Source organism: Triticum urartu, chromosome 7A (assembly GCF_056163025.1).
Source record: "Triticum urartu cultivar PI428250 chromosome 7A, HENAU_Tu73, whole genome shotgun sequence".
Taxonomy (NCBI): Eukaryota; Viridiplantae; Streptophyta; class Magnoliopsida; order Poales; family Poaceae; genus Triticum; species Triticum urartu.
This window is the reverse complement of record NC_141879.1, coordinates 182,608,461-182,628,627: the sequence shown is the minus strand read 5'-3', so window position 1 is coordinate 182,628,627 and position 20,167 is coordinate 182,608,461. Positions and strand designations below refer to the sequence as shown.

Here is a 20,167-nt window from a genome sequence, read left to right as displayed (position 1 = left end):
TTCTCTCTCTCTGTGTGTGTGTGTGTGTGTGTGTGTGTGATGGTCCGGCATCGAGCCGATGATTCTGTATTTGGATCTATGGTGGTGGTCTTGTGGCCACCATAATTTTTCTATTATGATCACCATTCATGTTGATGTAATATGTCCTATTATGTGCTTTGCAAGAATTTCTGGCAACTACATGAGTGTGCTTGATGCTTTGGCCAGATATTAACCATTAGAAAATGTATTGTGGGTCTTGTTCCAGTTGTTAAAATTAGAGATAGAAGAATGTAGCGAGAGCATAGTTACAACCTATACAGAGAAAAAATTAATGTTGCTTTGGCATGATAGATTGTCCTTATTCAGTGACCATTAATTAATCTTGTTTTCTCTGTGCCCAGGGGAAGTGCTTGACTTGATGGTGAGGATGGTGAAGAAATCGGTGATGGGAGGCAGATCGATGGAGCTTGTATGTAAATGGTTAGTCCTGAAGGTGGTTTCCTTTATATTTTCCAGTATCTGTGAGCTTATTGTTCTCGGATGATGCACATGATGGGTACTTGTCTTGCGTTTCATATAAAAGTGTTATCTAGTCTCTTTGAAACTTGGGCCACTGTGCATTTTGGAATTTCATGCTTCCCTTGCAGAGCACGAATGAGTTGATAATGAGATATTTAGACTGTGGTGGCGAATGTTGTTATTGCCATAGTGGTACAAAGAATGTGAGCAAGCCGTTCGTTGTATGAGATGTTGGTCCCTCATTGTTTTTGTGATGATAGTCTTCCAGCTATGAGTTTTCTTACTGCTTACTGATTAGGATGAGATGTTGACAATTCTAGGTTGCTTGCTGGATGATGCATAGTGAGTTGTCTTTGGGTTGCTGGAGTCAGTATTATGCTCATGTCCATGTTAGAGTCATTAACCATGCTACTATGATTCTGTTTGGCACGATGGTGTGTATCAATCTCTAGCTAGACATACAATTGGTAACAGGTTTCGTATGGTGTGCCTTGGTCTAGCTTATCTCCTAATGCTGCAAATGTTTGACCTTCAATGGTAAGGGAAGTTGCGTATTTAGGTTGCTGTGATTCTGCAATGAGTGTTGTTGCAGCTGGTAGGCAATCTTTTGGTGACTATCAATCAATGTGGTGTATATGCATGAGGCTTAGGTTGTTGTTGATTTTGATGACATTGCATTTATCGATTATAGTCCCTATTTAACTGTACTTGTTTTTTGTTGGTCGTGCTGATTTTTTCATGATTTTCATAACCTCCGTTCTGGTTAGTTGTTCTGTGTGTGTGTGTGATGGTCCGGCATCGAGCCGATGATTCTGTATTTGGATCTATGGTGGTGGTCTTGTGGCCACCATAATTTTTCTATTATGATCACCATTCATGTTGATGTAATATGTCCTATTATGTGCTTTGCAAGAATTTCTGGCAACTACATGAGTGTGCTTGAGTTATGATATGTATAACATTGTGCCTGCATATGGTAGTTGTGGTTAGTTAAGATAGGTGCCAATTATCTTTTCCTTAGGTTAGTTCTATTTTTCTCACCTGGTTTTGGATATTTATGATCCATCAATGTGTGCTTCAGCTTGTATAGACGTGCTTTCTTCGGTGTTGAGAGTACTTCATCAATGATCTTTATGTTCATTATAGCTCTTATCTGATTTTTCTTCTCCTGTTGGCTTGGTTTATGGTACTCTGGTCTTTTAAGTACCCTAGATTATAAAGTCAGTCTGTTTGCCAATTACATCAGATACAAGCTCATGTCATTTCGTTGCTTGAGGGATATTTCTTTTATACATGTAGGTTGATCCTGCTGCAGCTGGTGCGCTGTATGATGATGAATTCATTGTCTGTGCATTTGACCTGTTGTCTGGACTTACATACAGAAGGACTTGGTGGTGGTATCGAAAGCCTAGTAAATTTCCCAGTCTGACCGCAGCATATTTCTTCTGTTTGCCCTAGTCTCTGTAGGATTGTATAAGAACAAACTAGGTATTGTATTTGATCATGAATACATTACTACTATAGATTGTTGAATTTCCTAAAATATATGTTTGGATGCACTAGACACAGTTGCGCATTGCGTGGTTGTTGCTTAATTGCTAAGTCCATATGCCTGGGCATATTATTCTTTAGTTGGTTTTTATTGTTCATATGCTCGGGTTCTCTCATTCACCATTTCTTTGATTGGTCCTTGGACTTTCCAGAGACAAGTTGCTGGTTATTTTCTTGGGCTGTTATTATGTCAAACAAACTCTAGTTTATTGTTCACATAAGCAGATTGTTGGCACATGTTCTTTATTCCAATGTCTGATGTTTCAGGTAGTGATTATTGCTCCAACTCATTACTACTATTGCTACTATTTTGATATTTGGATACAATTATGATTGTGTTAATTCTTGATGTTTCAGGCTGTGATTATTGCTCCAAACGAACTGTTGTAATTGCCCAGTTATATAATCCGAGCCATTTCTTTTCGTTGCACCTAGGAGCAAAAGAAGCAAATCTAGTAGGAGCATCCAGACCTTGTATTCTTGGACTCGCCACTCGAGAAGAGAAGAGAATGCTGCAGGTGGGAGCAAGTTGGAAATATTTTGCTCCTCTCATTTGTTTTTTGTTTGTTGTGTTGATTTATTTAAGATATGCTTGCTTGCCATTATGGTGTCGAGTTTAGTCATAGATGGACACCGTCCTGCTTATATTGTTCCGCTTGTTGATAAAATTGTTCCTGTGATGCCGCTCTTCTTCTCATAGATGATAAATGATATCATGTGGTTGTTTGCTTGGATATTTGCACATATCAACCTCTAACTCATTGTATCACACTTTTTGTATAAAAATGTTGCACCATCCAGCTAATAAGACTTTTTCTTCGTTGTCTGAAGATATTAACTATTAGCATTTCCTTGTATTGCAGTGAATCAGCTTATTTTGCCACTATTGAGAACGGATGGAGCATTACAAGTTTATGCCTTAGCCGCCGTCCTGGTCCTTGGTGGTGCTGCTCATGGCCTCCTGCACTCATGTGCTTGGAGGCTCTGTTGTCCCCTCATGCCTTGCCACTGGCTTCCGTTATGTGTGATGTTCGGCATCGACTACATCTCCATAAGGCAAGTCCTATGTTTCTTGTGTCTAGCGTGCTTTGGACCTAGCCTTCGTGCTATGGCCGCTCCATGTGTCGGCCAGGCCATCGAGATGTGGTTTATTCTATGTTGGTGTTGGTCTCTCATGATTTTGGTGATGATAGTCTTCCAACTGTGATTTTTTTCCTACTGCTTAGTTGGGTAATTGTTTAGGATGAGATGCTGACAATTCTAGGCTGCTTGTTGGATGATGCCTAGCTGTCTTGGGTTGCTCCACATTTACCTGGCTAGATGTATCAATATTAAGCTCATGTTCATACTAGAGACTTTAACCATGCTACGTGATTGTGAATTGATATGATGTATGGTTTTATATTTGCTTTGGCATCATATACCATGTATCTATCTCTAGTCATATTGTTGATAACAGATTTAGTATGTGTGGCCTTGGTAGCTTTTCTCCTAATGTCGCAAAGGTTTCACCTGTGTTGATGCTTTGGCCAGATATTAACCATTAGAAAATGTATTGTGGGTCTTGTTCCAGTTGTTAAAATTAGAGATAGAAGAATGTAGCGAGAGCATAGTTACAACCTATACAGAGAAAAAATTAATGTTGCTTTGGCATGATAGATTGTCCTTATTCAGTGACCATTAATTAATCTTGTTTTCTCTGTGCCCAGGGGAAGTGCTTGACTTGATGGTGAGGATGGTGAAGAAATCAGTGATGGGAGGCAGATCGATGGAGCTTGTATGTAAATGGTTAGTCCTGAAGGTGGTTTCCTTTACATTTTCCAGTATCTGTGAGCTTATCGTTCTGGGATGATGCACATGATGGGTACTTGTCTTGCGTTTCATATAAAAGTGTTATCTAGTCTCTTTGAAACTTGGGCCACTGTGCATTTTGGAATTTCATGCTTCCCTTGCAGAGCACGAATGAGTTGATAATGAGATATTTAGACTGTGGTGGCGAATGTTGTTATTGCCATAGTGGTACAAAGAATGTGAGAAAGCCGTTCGTTGTATGAGATGTTGGTCCCTCATTGTTTTTGTGATGATAGTCTTCCAGCTATGAGTTTTCCTACTGCTTACTGATTAGGATGAGATGTTGACAATTCTAGGCTGCTTGCTGGATGATGCATAGTGAGTTGTCTTTGGGTTGCTGGAGTCAGTATTATGCTCATGTCCATGTTAGAGTCATTAACCATGCTACTATGATTCTGTTTGGCACGATGGTGTGTATCAATCTCTAGCTAGACATACAATTGGTAACAGGTTTCGTATGGTGTGCCTTGGTCTAGCTTATCTCCTAATGCCGCAAATGTTTGACCTTCAATGGTAAGGGAAGTTGCGTATTTAGGTTGCTGTGATTCTGCAATGAGTGTTGTTGCAGCTGGTAGGCAATCTTTTGGTGACTATCAATCAATGTGGTGTATATGCATGAGGCTTAGGTTGTTGTTGATTTTGATGACATTGCATTTATCGATTATAGTCCCTATTTAACTGTACTTGTTTTTTGTTGGTCGTGCTGATTTTTTCATGATTGTGGTCACTTGTTGATAAAATTGTCCCTGTGATACTGCTCTTATTCTCATAGATGATAAATTATATCATGCGGTGGTTTGCCTGGTTATGATATTTATATAGATCAGCCCTTGACTCACAGTTGTGCATATAGCAAAGTTGTATTTATTTCCCTGCTAGCAATGGTTGAGAGGGTTTACTTGAGAGTGAATTTGCAGTAGTTTTTCAACTAAAGTCTACATTTTGTAGAAGTTTTTTGTTTTTCGCCAACAAGTTCATATTAGACTGTTGTGCAAGCTAATGTATTGTGTCAGCACGTATCTTTGTACTTGTGCTGTGATGTGGATGAGAGACTGGACTGACTCGGTGGTCCTTTGAATGTTACAGGAGAGCATATCTATGTGGAGAAAAGAAAAATCTCGATGTTACAGGACAACGCGAGAGGATGGACGGATGGACCTTGTAGCAGCGCTTGGTCGTAACTGAGCTCGTTTGGTGTGGTGTTGTTTGCTCCTCTTGAGGACCATTCAGTTTCTGTAAAAGCACAAGAGGCACGAGGACTCCAGGGAAAATAGTAATTGCATGTGCTGTTCAATCCAAGCTCAAGGGGCTCGATCCAGGAGCTCTGCACTAGTAATGGCCTCTGATGTTTGCGGTCATCTGGCAAAGGGACTAACTAGTGTAGTTCAATCTTGTGCGATAATTTGTTGTCTGTCTCTATCATTATGTACATAGATGAATTCTAAAGCAAGAGTGATGAATTCTAAAGATGTTTGAAAGTTGCCACTGCAAATTAGTTGCATGTTTCCAAGAATCTCTATAAGGTCTATTTGCAATTTGGTCAATCAGGGAATGAGCCACATCTTCAATTGAATACGCATAGTGTGGCCACATCTTCAATTGAATACGCATAGTGTGTTGTGGCTGATGAACTTTTAAAATTCACCACAGGAATCAATCTAGCGTTGTGGCATTGCCGATCTGATGATTTCACCATTTGTTGCCAACGCATATGCAATACAATATAAGACATTTCTGAAATGTCTTATATTTAGGAACAGAGGGAGTAGATAGTTCCATGCAAATCTAATTGTAGTACTACCAACATGGCCCCTTCCGATGTAAAATCCTATACAATATAGGCAAAATTGTCTAGATTAATTGCATCAGGGGTTGTTGGTCAATATTTTTTATATTAAAAGAAATGTGCTGCTTGAGAAATTCGGTTGGTTTTCTTTTCGTTTGTATGATCTAGGGTGCGGTGGCTTGCCGGTTCTGGAGTTGAAATGAAATGAAAAAAAAAAGATTTGTAGAGTTGAATCATTATTTTTTGATGATAAAAAAAGATGTGTTCACTTATGATGTACTCATGCATGATCAGAAAAAGATTTATGGAGTAGTTGTACTGCAACAGTACAAAAAATCAATGGCTTGCATGCACCTTGTGCTACCATAATTGTGGTACACATGCACGTGGTCCAGCCTACCATAGCAACGATACACATGCATGTCGGGCTACCCTATCCTCCTTGCTTGCACACATGTCTGCTAGCGTTGGCTCATACTGCTTGTGGTGGTAGGATTTTTAGTCCCATACCGCTTGTGGTGGGAGGACAAGACCATCTTATAAGGGCAAGCCTCCCATTGCTTTGAAAATACATGCTACGAGCACACATAGACATAGACCATTGCACATAGTTAATAAGCGCGTGCGCTCGCGTGGACTCGGGACTAAGACAGACTGCACACATAGAATTGGTTGTGGCTTTAAAAAACTAAGGTAGAACATAAAGTGAACTTAAAGGTTGACTAAGATGAAGATCGGTGATTGGACTATATAGATGGTCCACAAATAATAGTTAATGATGTACGACGTGGATCAAATGATGGTCAACTTAAAGGTTGTGGCTTCATGAACTCACCCCATACTACGTGGGTTAGAAAAGGCTGATGACTTACATCAAAATATATTTTTTAAATAGACCATGTGAGGATGACTTCAGTGGGGATGGTCATCAATGTTCAAAAATGCAAGTTCAAGACGAGCATGACGATGGATTGTATGCTACTTGATTGGCCCAGAAAGTAATCCAAATTTTGAGTGGTTAGAAATACGGCCGGTACGAATGCGGATGGAACCTTTAGGTGAGCCCTAGGAGCCCCAATGAGGCCCACTGAGCCAGCTTTCATCTGTGTTTCACAAAGTACCTAATGACGATACAGTAAACATATGTGGATTATGGTGATAGGGGTGATCACCTCGGGTTATCACATGGACATGGGACACAAGCTTTACCCAAGTTCAGACCCTCACATGACGAGAATTGACTCTATTGATGCTTATAGTTAACAACTACTACAATGGGTGCCCAATGGCAACGTCTGGTTAGTCGGATGTCTAGTCGCCGGAGTTGAAGGTGGACGAATCTACACGGGACATGTAAACAATCTACTAATCGACCATCTCTACACTTCTCTAGCTTACGGAGTCGACAAAGTCTTGCATTCCTCCTAGAGAATGCCCTTATGTAGCAGCCTTGGCTGGTGGCTACCATCCTCCACGTGGACAACTGGCTCATACAGAAAGGGGGTTAATGCGCACATGTCATCCCGACAGGCGCCCCATTTAAAGTGGGGACATATCAATTCATCATCCATTGTTCTCGTTCGTTTGCTAACACGAACGAATACGCCCGTCTAAATGCGTGGCTGCTGCGGATACTCAAGTTCACTCACTTTTTCAAAAGAAACTTGCAAGTGCATTTGATAGATTAGATAATATTATGAATTACAAAAATGCTAACAAAATTTAAATTTTTTTTGAATACTAAAAATTGTTCATGCATTGTAAATAATTTTCATGATTTATAAAAAATATCAATAATTTGATAAATTCATAAATATTAAAAAAATCATCAATGCTAAAAATGTTCACAATTTTAAAACTTCTTCATGAAGTTTTAAAAATATCAAAAACTTACAAACTTAAATTTTTTAAAAATATTCATGAATTCTGAAAAGTATATGAGCGTAATATTCATGAAAATTGTAAAACAAAAATGGAAACAAAAAAAGAGGCAAAATGAAGAACAACATAAAAATGAAAAGAAGAAAAGGCGCAATAAAAGGACCCGATGACGCCAGAACACATGATTTGACCATGGAAAATCAAACATTTTTTATGGCAAGTTTAGTGACGCGAGGATGACAAGTTAGTTGGCAAGCATGACTACTCCGTCCTTGGTGTATTTTTTATCAAAAAATTGTCGTGCATGTGAACTTTTAAACTTGCCATCCTCACGCCACTAAAATTAACATCGAAAAAGTTTGATTTGCCATGGCCAAATCTCAAACTTCGGGATTTACCATTTCCCAAAAAAAAAACAGAGGAAAACAAGGTCAAGGAAACCGGTGGAAAATCATACCCACGTTATCCATCAAACCTTTCCGGCTTAGGCGAGGTACCATATTCGTTGTGTCTTGTACACCGAAAGGTCGGACCGTGTATGTTTTTCAAGCGAGCTGCTGAACAAAACTCACAGTCAGACTACAATTGCTGGATGAGAAAATAAAGATTTCTGTCAACCAACAAACTTGGCCTTATTATCTCTGAAATGAACAAGGATTCAATACAAGCAAAGGTACCTTGCGGAAGTCTCATGAGCATAGCAATCAAGCAAAAATTCCGTTTCAACAAACGAATAATGCACAAAGTCGGATTCCGATTTCAAATCAAATACACAAACGGAAGAGCGTAGTAGAGTTTGCCACCAAAGTCGAGCTGCCGAGTTTCAAACGGATCGGCATCAGAAGAGCTCCGTTTGGTAACCGGACGCGAGTATCTCTCAAATACAACTACGCCCTGCGCGTATGCGTCTCAAACCAATCGCCACCAATCTTCCAAATCGCCGGCGACGAATCGATCGACCCCCTCCCATCTAGAACTAGAAGCAGCAGAGCAGCCGCCGGCCGGCATGGAAGGGCTCAACGTCCACGAAGTCTTCCAGCACTACCGCTTGAACCCTACGGAGGTGGAGGCCGTCACTTACTACCTGCCACGCCTCATCGCCGGCGAGACGCACGGCGCCGAGAAGCTCATCCACGACGCCGACGTCTACGACTGCGAGCCCAAGGATCTCGCCGCCCGCTACACGCCGGTGCCGCAGGCGGAGAGCAGCGGCGACCGCTTCTTCTTCACCACGTGCAAGCGCAAGAAGGGAAGGACCACCCGTTGCGCGCGCAAGGCCGGCGGCGGGACCTGGACCGTCAACACGACCACGGTCGTCACGCACGCGGGAGTCGACGTCGGCGAGAGGAAGAACCTGTCCTTCAAGAAGAAGGGCAAGTCCACCGGCTGGGTCATGGAGGAGTACCGGCTCCTGCCGCCGCCAGAGGCCGTCGTCGCCGACGAGGAGAAGGTCTTCTGCAAGATTCACTTGTCCCAGCACGCTCCTGAGGAGGCCCGCCGTGAATCGGCCGCGTACAAGCGTCAAGGAAGAGCGGAGCCCATGCCACAACCGGCGCCGCAACCAGAGCACGTTGGAAAGAGGCCAGCGCCGGGCCCGGGTGCCGCCGCCGACCCTCATCCGCCGCAACCCATGAAGAAGATGCGAGTTGCCGTACCCGTCTCGGCACCTGCCGCATCGTCGTTCGCCGCTGCAGCACCGGTCTCCTTGCCGGCTGAGCCCATACCTGAAGCTGAGGACGACATGGCCTGGCACAGTGGCTCTCTTGCACAATGGAAGAACTTCTCGGGGAGGCACAAGTGGAGGAAACTCTCCCGGTCCAAGCAAGAAACAGCATCGAACAGAATTGTGAACCACAGGAGCCGCAAAAGCTTTTCGCTGATGCTGAAGAAGAAATCATGGGGACTTCCAGTCTTCACGCTCCATTTGAAGCAGAGTGTCAGACCGAAGAGGCGCTCGACATGGAGACGCTTTTTGCTATAATGGATGAAGCAGCAGCAGAGTAGGAGCGGCAGGCCGTCTCGACGAACAATAGCTCTTCCATGGTCCAAGACAAGCCGCCGCCGATCTTCTCCCATCCACCTGAAGCACAGTGGCAGGCTGACGAGGCACTCGAGAAGTACAATGCCGCAGCCGATCTTCAGGCTCCATCGCTTCAGGGACACGACCACTTGTTCAGCTCGCGGCCGAGCTTCTCCGATCCATTTGAAGCAGCGTGGCGGGCCGAAGAGGCGCTGGAGAAGGAGAACGCCGCGGCCAATCTTCAGGCTGGACCGCTTGGGGGACACAACGACTTCTTCTCGTCTTCAACTGTATACTGAATCTGATGTTGAAATTCTTAGTGTATTCAAGTGTATATGAGGATTCTCAGTCGCCGGTACATTAATCCGTCCTTGTACGATTGCCACGGATTCTGAACCTCTGAGCAATTTGCTCCACTTGTTGATGTTGTTGCGCCTGTTATTGATGTTCTGAACCTTGTGTATGCTGCAACTCATATATATTTTGCACAGTTTCTCTCAGTTCCAAACTTTTTAGTCTGAACATGGAGCTTACCTCATGGTTTTAGTTTTAGGCATGTAGCACTATCTTGCGTCCATGTGATGTTGTGAGTTGGTTGCACTCACATTTGTTTCTGTATGAATCAACTCTGAAACAGTTTGATGAGGTTTGCTCCGTACTCTCATTTGAGCCAGCTTAAGCATGCGCAACTCTAGCAGTTTAAAACACGAGCCCTTCTAACTTATGACTTGAAAGAATGGTTCTTAGCCAACGTTATATTACCAGCAACAACTGGCCAACACATCTCAAACCTTCGGTCCAAACGATTGCACCTGAATTAGAAGAAAAACATGCAAATAAAGATGTCGTCTTCAGCTACAGAGCAACCCGGGGGTCTTGCTTCTTGGTACCCTGCGGCCACGGTTTCACCTATTTTACGTGTGCAATCAGGTATGTCAGGAGGTCCGACTAGATGAAGTTCTACAATTGTCACTGACTTGTGAGCCTGGTTCAGAAGCCACCGAACCCTGAACTTCAACATCTTGTTTAAGCATCACACATAACATTGAGGAACTCTCTTTCTGAATCTTATTTGGTTGAGAATTCTTAGTTTCAGACTTTCAGTTAGTCTGATCAGAATCCTCGACAAATGCAAGCTTTCGTAGTTCGTACTATGGAACAAGTGCAAGTGGCATGCTACTGAAGAAAGTACTATGGAACAAGTTGTTGTTCTTGCACCTGTTATCGAAGTTGTAACTCTGTCGCAGTAAAGGTATATGCCTCTCTTTTCCTCTCTCAAAAATAAAATTAAAAACTACACATCTGTTCTTTACAGTTCAATTTGAACGGCAAAAACGTCTTACATTTAGGAACAGAGATAGTAATGCTATGCTTATGTAACTCTTCACTGTTGGTGTCTTGTCTTCTTCGTTTCCCAATTGGCCCGACTCTTTGTTATAGTTACAATAGGTGTTGCTTTTCCGTTGTTTATTTTGTGACAAAATCCTTTTGTTTTGATCCGCATCTTCATCCTAATTTCATTTGGTCCTAAATGTAGGGTATTGCTTCCTGAAGCGACTCGCAGGAGATTATGAGCCTGGTTCATAAGCCACCGAACCTAGACTTTGAAATCTTTCTTATTTTTAGCATCACACCCCTGTCGCCCATCCTGTCCATATTGGCTATCGACCCGCTGCATCGCCTTCTCGACGACGCGCACGGGCGCCCTCGATCCACTGCCAGGGAGGGCTACGAGACTAAAAAGTTGCTGTTGTGAACCACATAACATTGAGGAACTCTCTCACGAACCTGAAATTTTTAGGACTTGTAATCACATTCCTTGTGGACGTTCATATTTTTTCAGAATTTTTTAAAAAACATTTAAAATTGATTTTTTTTGAAGTTGAAGCATGTGGAGCACCCAAAGGATGGGAGCACCTGATATTTTTCCTGCGTGTGTTGTACCTTGATCTCGTGGGCCGGTTGAGTTAGATTGTCTTGTATAGAAAATTGTACAGGCTGTGTATATCGTAGAGATCAAGTAGCCAACCAAACTGTATCTCAACCACATGTCTTATAAGCACGTATGCATCACTGCTTGTTAGCATATGCTTCAACTAATTTACATGCCGAGATCCCGCTGCGGCCCGGCCACATCAGCAATTGGCCAGTCGAGGAGCAGAAGCAAGCGGCTCCGCCACGTTCGATGCCCAGGACCGGACCATAACTTATCCGGTTTTAAAAGTTGAGGGACTAAATTTTGCTGATTTTGAAGTTGAGAGGCGGTTTCTATACTTTTGAAAGAGTTGAAGGACAGAAATTATACTTTTCCCTAAAATAAACCAGCCCAGCTGGAAGAATGGCCGTCCAGGTCACCGATGCCCTGGCTGTGGTGCCCTCAAAACAGTCAGGACCTCTGGAAATTTGGGTAGAAGCAAGTATTTTGCCAGGAGATCCCGGAACAGCTGCCCACCCTCAAATGCATGGTGCGAGCCGAAACGAGTCTTCACACCAGGATCAATGACCATGCACTCGAGAGCGGTGGCGTGCTGGAGGATATACCACGCAAGCTCCAACTGGCCCCGGAGATCAGCAAATCCTGACATGTATACCCTCTTGAGATGGCTGAGTTTGCGCTCTGAAGTCTTCGTGGCAGCACCACCACCATTGTATCGCAGGCTAGAATTAAACAACATCTGCAAGGGCCAAAAATATTCCCATCATTCTGGTGTAAGCTCTTCAATGTCCAATCACTTTCATAAGCATAATAGATGCCGTCTTGGGGGGGGGGGGGGGGGGGGGGGGGGGGGGTCTATAGATTAAGAGCTTCATACAAATGGTATGCCCAGAGGATAAAGGAGAAAGCAAAAACAACAAAAAGCACGTACAAGCAAACTTAAGACTGTAACTCACATGCAAATTGAACACTTCAAGAGAGGGAGTTAGTTCCAATAGAGAAGCCAAACGAAGAATCCCACTTGAACAACCTGGATCTCCGTCCACCAAAACCTCTATACTGAGATGCCTCAGATTAATAAAATCACACCGGCTGTCTGTCATGAACTGTCGTGCCTGGAAATAAATATAAATATTAATGAGCACCAGGTTCTAAAGTTGCAAGAAGCTGGTGCAGTAACAGAGAAGCAGACATAGCTATTGTCTTAGTTATAATTACTCAGAAAGTGCTCAAAATGAAACCAACCTCATTTTGGATATGAATTCTAAGGGAGATTTCCTCCACATTAGACATAGCCCGAACAAGATGACTAAAAGTGTAGTCTAGATTGTCAGAATCTGATAATACTTCAATTTTTGCCTTTGTCAGCTTGTGGAATTTGCCAAGCACAATCGGCACATCCTGCTCTGAATAATTGAATACTGTGAGATTTGGTGCATGCAGTTCCATGCTTTGTAGGCTGCAATTCTGAATACAAGCATACTGCAGGTGGTCTAGTGGCTCAGACATGGTGAAGGAAAGCATGAAACAGTCTGTTAGACTTAACCACTCAAGGACAGCACAGTGTGGGAGCATGCAATGGAGGCCCTTCGATACATAAACCCTATGCAATTTGAGTGATCGAAGGTTTGCAAAGCCACAGAAATTCAGAGCTGGCCTTAGGCACACTAAGACAAGTCGGAGAGACAGCACACATGAGCTGTTTCGATCATCAAAAAGATGCAGAGGGAAGTTGTAGACATCGTCCGGGCATTTGGGTGGAGGGCGTAGATCAAGAACAACGTTCTTTGCCTTCGATAGAACAGCAAAACTGAGCCACCATCAAGATCATCACCGTGTTCTTCAGAGAGTCCATAATTCACCTTAAACTTGTTCACAGCAGTACAGTAGTGATCCTTCAGGATATCATTGACACTAGTAACAAATTCTTGGTCCCCCTTGTCCTTGCCATCAAACAATTTTTCAACACTGAAGATTAGATCTGGGTGGTACCTCCAGACATGTCTCCACCCACTCGACAGTGTGCTTATCTGCACCACCTCCTTTAGAGGCAAGCGCGATAGTATCTTTTGTATCACATCCTGAAGAATATAGTATAGATGAGAAAATAGTGCTTTGAATAATAGAATGCTCAGCGAATGAAAATCGTGCGAGAACAGAATCGGCATCATTCTTTTACCCCTAAAATATACATGTTCTACAAAACAAAATCTGATAGAAATTGCCTAGGTGCAGTTTTCCTAAACTACTTGTTCTTAAAACCACACATTAAAAGAAGTCTAAAGTTAATGATATTTGGATGAAAAACGATCATCATCCGTACTACCATTGAGTTTCTTCAAAAAAAATTGACGCATGAGTTTCTTAAATTTTGGGTATGTCATTCCATTTTACCGTGCAGATCATATCAATCTGTTGGTTTTCATTTATTCAAGGGCCACGAGATTTTGGAGGTCAAATCAATGCCTTGCAGGTGACTGCCGTTTACTGATCCAAGGGCACCTTCATAAAAACAATTTTGCATATTTAATTCTTGCTTCAGCATGCACGCTATGGGCCTTTTAAGTTTCATAATGTTAATTTTGAGAGTATTCTTGAGCATATCCAGGGTGCTGGCGTGTGCGATCGTTAAAAACTTTCACAAGAATAGGAAAGAAAATCGAAGAGTCTCTGTAACTTAACAGCGAATAATACTAAGGATTCCTGCCTTTTCCTTAGCAATGTCATTTGTTGACCTAGTGTATGTACCACAGGAAAAGCCATACCTCGGGGAGATTGTCCAGACGCGTCTTGGGCCTGCTGTTGTGGCGTCGGAGCTTGAATCTACGTGCTTCTTGGGGGCTCATCTCCATAACCCATCTCTTGCCCATTTGATTTTCAGATCACTGACCAGTGACCGCTGTGATGTTCCCCAATCTGCAACAGGGTAGCTTATACAGGATAGATGTGTAGCTTATACAAGGAGGGAAAACCTAAAACTCCCAGGGAAGGATGAGTTTAATTAAAGCAGGACTCAAGGAGTGCACTTTATCTCTCCCTCGAACCGATTACACCGCAGCTGGCTGCCTATATAGTACGTTCCAGATTCCTCTCCGATTCGGAGAAGGAAGCGCAGATCTACTATTACGGAACGACGCCGGAATAGGTCAAACTAGAGGACACTGGAGGGAAGGGGGGAGAATAGCACAGGAGGTCAAACTAGAGAGATGGCCGGGCGCGACGGACGGAACGTCCACCAGCAAGCGGGAACAGACCTGGATGCGGCAGGCGGAACGGTGGCTCGCGCGCCGGGCGGTTGAGCGGTGGACGGCAAGATGCAGCGGCGCGCGGCGGCGGCGGGGTAATTTCTTTCTCTTTTTTTTTCAAAACATGTGGCGGGGTCATTTCTCTTTTTTCTGAGGAGCAGCACAGGGAAAATAGGCAAATTTCGCCAAGGAAAAATGACAGGTGGGTCCAAATCGCGAAAAAAGAAGAAAACTTAAAAACAGGCAATAAATCCACTTGTTCATGCAAGCTACTAGAGTTGATGTTGTTGCGCGTGTTATCGATGTTCTGAACCTTGTGTTCTCTGTTTAGGCGGTGCATCGAGGGTGTTTAGGCGGTATGTGGGCCCTGTTTTGGGTATGGTCGGTTCTTTTTTTTTTTGAAACGAGGCAAAAGATTTGCCATTTTCATTGATTAAGAAGAAGAGGGCTTGACTTGTGGCGTGCGGGGCCTCTTTTATCCTAGGTGTCGCTGGTTCCTTCTGCTCTGGCGTTTCTCTGGCGTCGCTTCCGTGTTCCGATGTGCGTGGGGAGATTTGCCGGCAGTGGCGCGCTCCTTCGTTTGGTGTGCTCCTTCTCTCGGTCAGTCGGCGGCATGGTGGGTGCTTCTCTCGCGCCCTCTTCTTTCCCGTCGACAATCGATTTTCTGCTGGTTCCTTTCGGGTGCCGCCGCTGGTGCGCAGGTTAGGGTTTTGATCGGTGTTCTGTGGCCGGCAGTGCTGTGTTATGCGGGCTAGGGTTTCGCCGATCTGTGGGTTGTGGCCGGGTATGATGGATTGGGCGCTAGGTCTCGTGGGCTGTCATGGCCGCTGTGTTGTAGCATGGACAGAGATGGGAGCAACTAGTTAACGAGCACTCCTTCAGAAGCCTCGCAACGATCAGCGTCACTTGGCGCGCTCTCAGCCATTCGCCACATGTCGCGCTCTGGACGCTCCCTTCAGATTGTTTTTTTATTTTTTCGCACGCGTTTTCGGCTTTTTAAACGGTTTTTTTCCGGGTTTTTTTGACGTTTTGGTTTTCCCCCGGTTTTTCTTAACTTTTCGATCAAAAAAATCGAAAAAAAAATTGCGCGAAAAAAACACGTTTTCTTTTTTTTTCCTTTCGCGAAAGTCACGGTTTTTATTCCACGAGAGGCACGGTTGTGCTTTATCGAGAGTCACGGCCGTGCCTTTCGGAAACGAAAAAAACATGTTTTCTGTTCTTTTTCTTTCGCGAGAGTCACGGTTTTGCTTCCGCGAGAGGCACGGTCGTACTTTCGTGAGAGTCACGGCCGTGCCTCTCGGAAAGTGAAAAACAAAACACGTTTTCTGTTTTTTTTTCTTTCGTGAGAGTCATGGTTTTGCTTCCGCGAGAGGCACGGTTGTGCTTACGCGAAAGTCACGGCCGTGCCTCTCGAAAGGGAAAAAAAATACGCATTTTCTATTTTTTTTCTTTCGCGAGAGTCACGGTTTTGCTTTCGCGAGAGTCACGGCCGTGCCTCTTGGAAACGGAAAAAAAACACGTTTCTGTTTTTTTTTCTTTCACGAGAGTCACGGTTTTGCTTCCACGAGAGGCACGGTTGTGCTTACGCGAAAGTCACGGTCGTGCCTCTCGGAAAGGGAAAAAAATACACGTTTTCTGTTTTTTTTCTTTCGTGAGAGTCACGGTTTTGTTTTCGTGAGAGGCACGGTTGTGCTTTCGCAAGAGTCACGGCCGTGCCTCTCGGAAACGAAAAAAAACACGTTTTCTGTTTTTTTCCTTCCACGAGAGTCACGGTTTTGCTTTCACGAGAGGCACGGGCGTGCCTCTTTCGGAAAGGGGAAAAAACCGTGCTCCTGGTTCGGTTTTTTCGCCTGATTTTTTTCGTCCGGTTTTTTCGTGAAAAAAAAAGTTCATCAAACTTATCAACATGGGATCTAGTTTTGAAGATCTCGACGCGAGGAATCCAATGGTGAAAACGGTTCGAGATTTGGACGCACGGTGTAAGAGATAAAACATTTTGAATAAATGGATCTATGAAAAAAGAGAAAACTCTCAGGTTGCGACAAATGGCGCGCTGCATGTCGCAACCTAGCAAAGTGGAGTGTTCTTTGCAATGAGTACTCCTTAATTAGTGATTTCGGGTATTGACCCCTGTGAGGCGTCCTGCTGTGCTTTCTTCCTATGGCTGTTGTGTTCGTGTGGATGGAGGTACCCATGTTGGAGTTAGAGTGGATTTAAGATTGGCCGGCCGGGTTGATTGGGATTAAGATTGACTGACCAATCCTAACCATGCCAAATTTTGTACTTGGTAGTGGTTCTTCGGCACCGAGGCAACTCTGGTCGACTAGACTACATACTTTTCATATTCAAGTTTTGTCTTCTTCATCCTGTAGCTAACCCCAAATGGCCGATTCTCTCATGATGCATGTATGAACGGGGATCCCTAAATTGGTGCTTCGGTATCGAATTATTGATGCTTATAAATAGGTTTATAATATTCATCCATTGCTCAGAACAAAAAATATGTATAAATTTATGATGCTACAATTTTGAAGGATGACTTTGTGACCAAATTCATACTACAAGAAATGACCGAAACGAGCTATTATCAACATGGTTGACGCTAGCAAGGATAGTGATGACGGGCATGTATCATGAACCGAGTTTTGCTGCATAATTGTTATGCATTGTAGCATGTCCGTGCTCCGGCATTTAAGAGATAAACAACTACTCTCCTGATACAGGCCTATAACTATTAATTTTCTCAAAAATTGTTTACCCGTTCATAGTATGCAAGAAATAATGATATGATTTCTATGCCTTGGATTTCTTTGCAACTGAATTGGGCCTTTGAGCGATTTAGTTTACTCAAATCAGTTCATGTTGTCAACTATTTAGATCATAACATGTGTATAGACTTCACTGATCAAGGTACCTCTATATCTCCTTCAGGGTCTCCTTCAGATGTGCGTCTCGGTCTCCTTCACGTGTTAAAGAAAGGCATTGAAGTTGACATCAGTTGGTATCTGAATTATTCAGTATTTTAGATAATATGATGGAATAGTGTGGCTCAAAATAAGGAACTGACAAGGAAAAGGGTTGCCTACAAGAAATAAAATGAGCTACAAAATAAGAAGAACAAATAAAAATGGCCAGTGGTATTTGAACTTCTAGAATTCTCTTCTGCTTTTTTTTTTTTGAGGAACTGCTTTGCTTTGTGGATTATGTTTCCTGATGTATTTGTTTTTCTTCACATGGTCTTTGAATCCCCCATGTCTATTGAACATGCATTTTCTTTCGGCTAGCTTCAGTTCTCTAGCTAGGAGAAAGATGTAAGCTACTGGTGAATATCACAACTTCACGAGCACAAAAAGTTTGGACTATATTATTTTCAAATTTTCTTCACCTCCAAGTGAACTGTTCTACTTATGTCTTTTTGGACTGTTTTTATTTTCATTGTGCTGTGAACATTTCAAATTTGATATGAACCCACTAGAGTATTACGTGCAGTCTGAGGTTGATGAGGATTGACTTCCCTTCTTTGTTTAGAGCTCTAATTATCTGATGATTTCATGGAAATATTTTTTTACTCGCTTCACAATAATTTATTGCCTTCTTATTGGTTATTGTAAAACAAAATTATGTTAGTACTAAAATTGTTCTTGCAAAGTTTTTGATTCAAGGTGCAGGTCTATTCTTTCTTGATCATCGTTTCTTTATGTTTTCATTGCGTGCCTTTCTGTTGGGGTCTTTTCCCTAACAGCTTCAAGCATGGATGGAGGCTAACAAAGACAGAGGTTGGTAAACCTGGTGGAATTTCCTGAAGAAAATCGGCTGAGTGCATGAAGGTCTGAATATCTACAACTATAAAAGTATATATGTTTTCATGTCCTTCTCTTTTTCATGTCGTTCTCTGTATACGTATATGATCAGAAGTATGCATCATTTTATGATTTTCTACATACAAGCTTACTCCTGTCTTGAATCATTACCCCAGAACACAACAATAATCCTTTTGCGTGCATATAGAAAGAAGCATGATCCTGCTTATATATGATCTGTTGGTTTTGGACTTTGTTCTTTTGCATGCATATATAAGAAATCTGTTGCTTGCACATATCTCTAAATATACTAAGCTCCCTAGAACGGGAGGTCTTTGGTGCATCGTACTAGATTGGACGTGTGGATCTCGGTTGTAAGAGAACATTCGTTGTTCCAGTCGCTTAGATCAAGCCATTGGGTGTGTGGCATGCGGGTAGATTTCTCTAGGTCATGTGTCACATGTACAGCCGCAACACTGGTTCACACTCGCGTATCATGTGACAGTGAATATCATAAATGCAGAAACGCAAGAACCACACAGCCTCTCACCTCTCTTGCACTAAAATTTCATGTCCAGTAAAAAAAAAAGAGGATCAAGCTAGCCACACTACTGGCCTATGAAAACAAACACCACACTGTACAACAAACATCGACTATAATGAAATGATTAAAAAACCTACACAATAAACGTGACAACGAAATCGGCACAGTGAAGCGCGCATCAAGTTCTAGTCTGTATGTATGCTGCAACTCATATATGTATCGCACACTTTCTGCCGGTTTCGAACTTTTTAGCCTGAACTTAGAGCATTTACAGCCGGACATTGAAATCCAGCCCGTCAAACGCCCACGCGTCTGCGGACACTGACCCGGCATGTCTCAATTAGCCACTTTGCATCCGTCTTTCTCATATTTCATCCTTTAGATCCATACAAAACATGCAAAAGTAATCCTACATACTACATCTACGTACTACCCTAGCTATTCTTGGTCGTCGGAAATGTCCACGGCGACGGTGCCGGGCGCCGGCTAGACGGGCGGGTATGAGGGCTTCGGCTCATCCTCCTACACGGCCCGCCGGAGCTGCGCCACGCGGCGTCACCAGTCCGATGAAGGAGACGAGTTTCGGACCGCCGAGTTTTGATGGCATTTCTGGCTGGGACCCCTTCTTCAGTCCGACGTGCTCGGCGCGCCCGGGCGCCCCATATCCGCCCCATATTTGGTTGGATATGGGGGGTGCCGGTCAGCCCGGACGTTTGAGGACCGTCTGAGAGGCCCGTCTAGGTTAAAAAATCGTGACCGGGCAGTGACCGAGCGGCCTGCTCGGGCGTCTGAGACGGGTTTGAGGGGTCCAGTTGTAGATGCTCTTAGAGCTTATCTCATGGTCCTGGTCAATTTTGATTCATGGGCCATTACAAAATGTGTGCATCCTAGCTATGCAGATGTCGGGTGTGCTCATTGTGTTTGTATCCTCTTGATGCTTCATTTTGAGTCAATAAAATTCACCCTTTATCGGCAAAAAAACTACAAACATTTGGTAGTGACTTGGTTCAGTTCTATGGGATTCTGAGCTTGTGATCCATTTAGTTTTAGGC

General features: G+C 43.3%; 1 protein-coding gene and 1 pseudogene across 1 annotated transcript; one reads left to right on the top strand and one right to left on the bottom strand.

The window, feature by feature from the left end:
* Positions 1–8,269: 8,269 nt before the first annotated feature.
* LOC125525478 (uncharacterized) lies at positions 8,270–10,045 on the top strand (annotated as a pseudogene).
* A 1,581-nt stretch (positions 10,046–11,626) lies between these two features.
* Positions 11,627–14,927, bottom strand: LOC125521181 (F-box/LRR-repeat protein At1g55660). The gene is given in 5 exon segments (XM_048686232.2): positions 11,627–12,265; positions 12,483–12,641; positions 12,772–13,346; positions 13,349–13,607; positions 14,292–14,927. Coding segments are annotated over 5 exon segments (1,422 nt in total). The 5' UTR covers positions 14,397–14,927; the 3' UTR covers positions 11,627–11,941.
* Between the last annotated feature and the right edge of the window lie 5,240 nt (positions 14,928–20,167).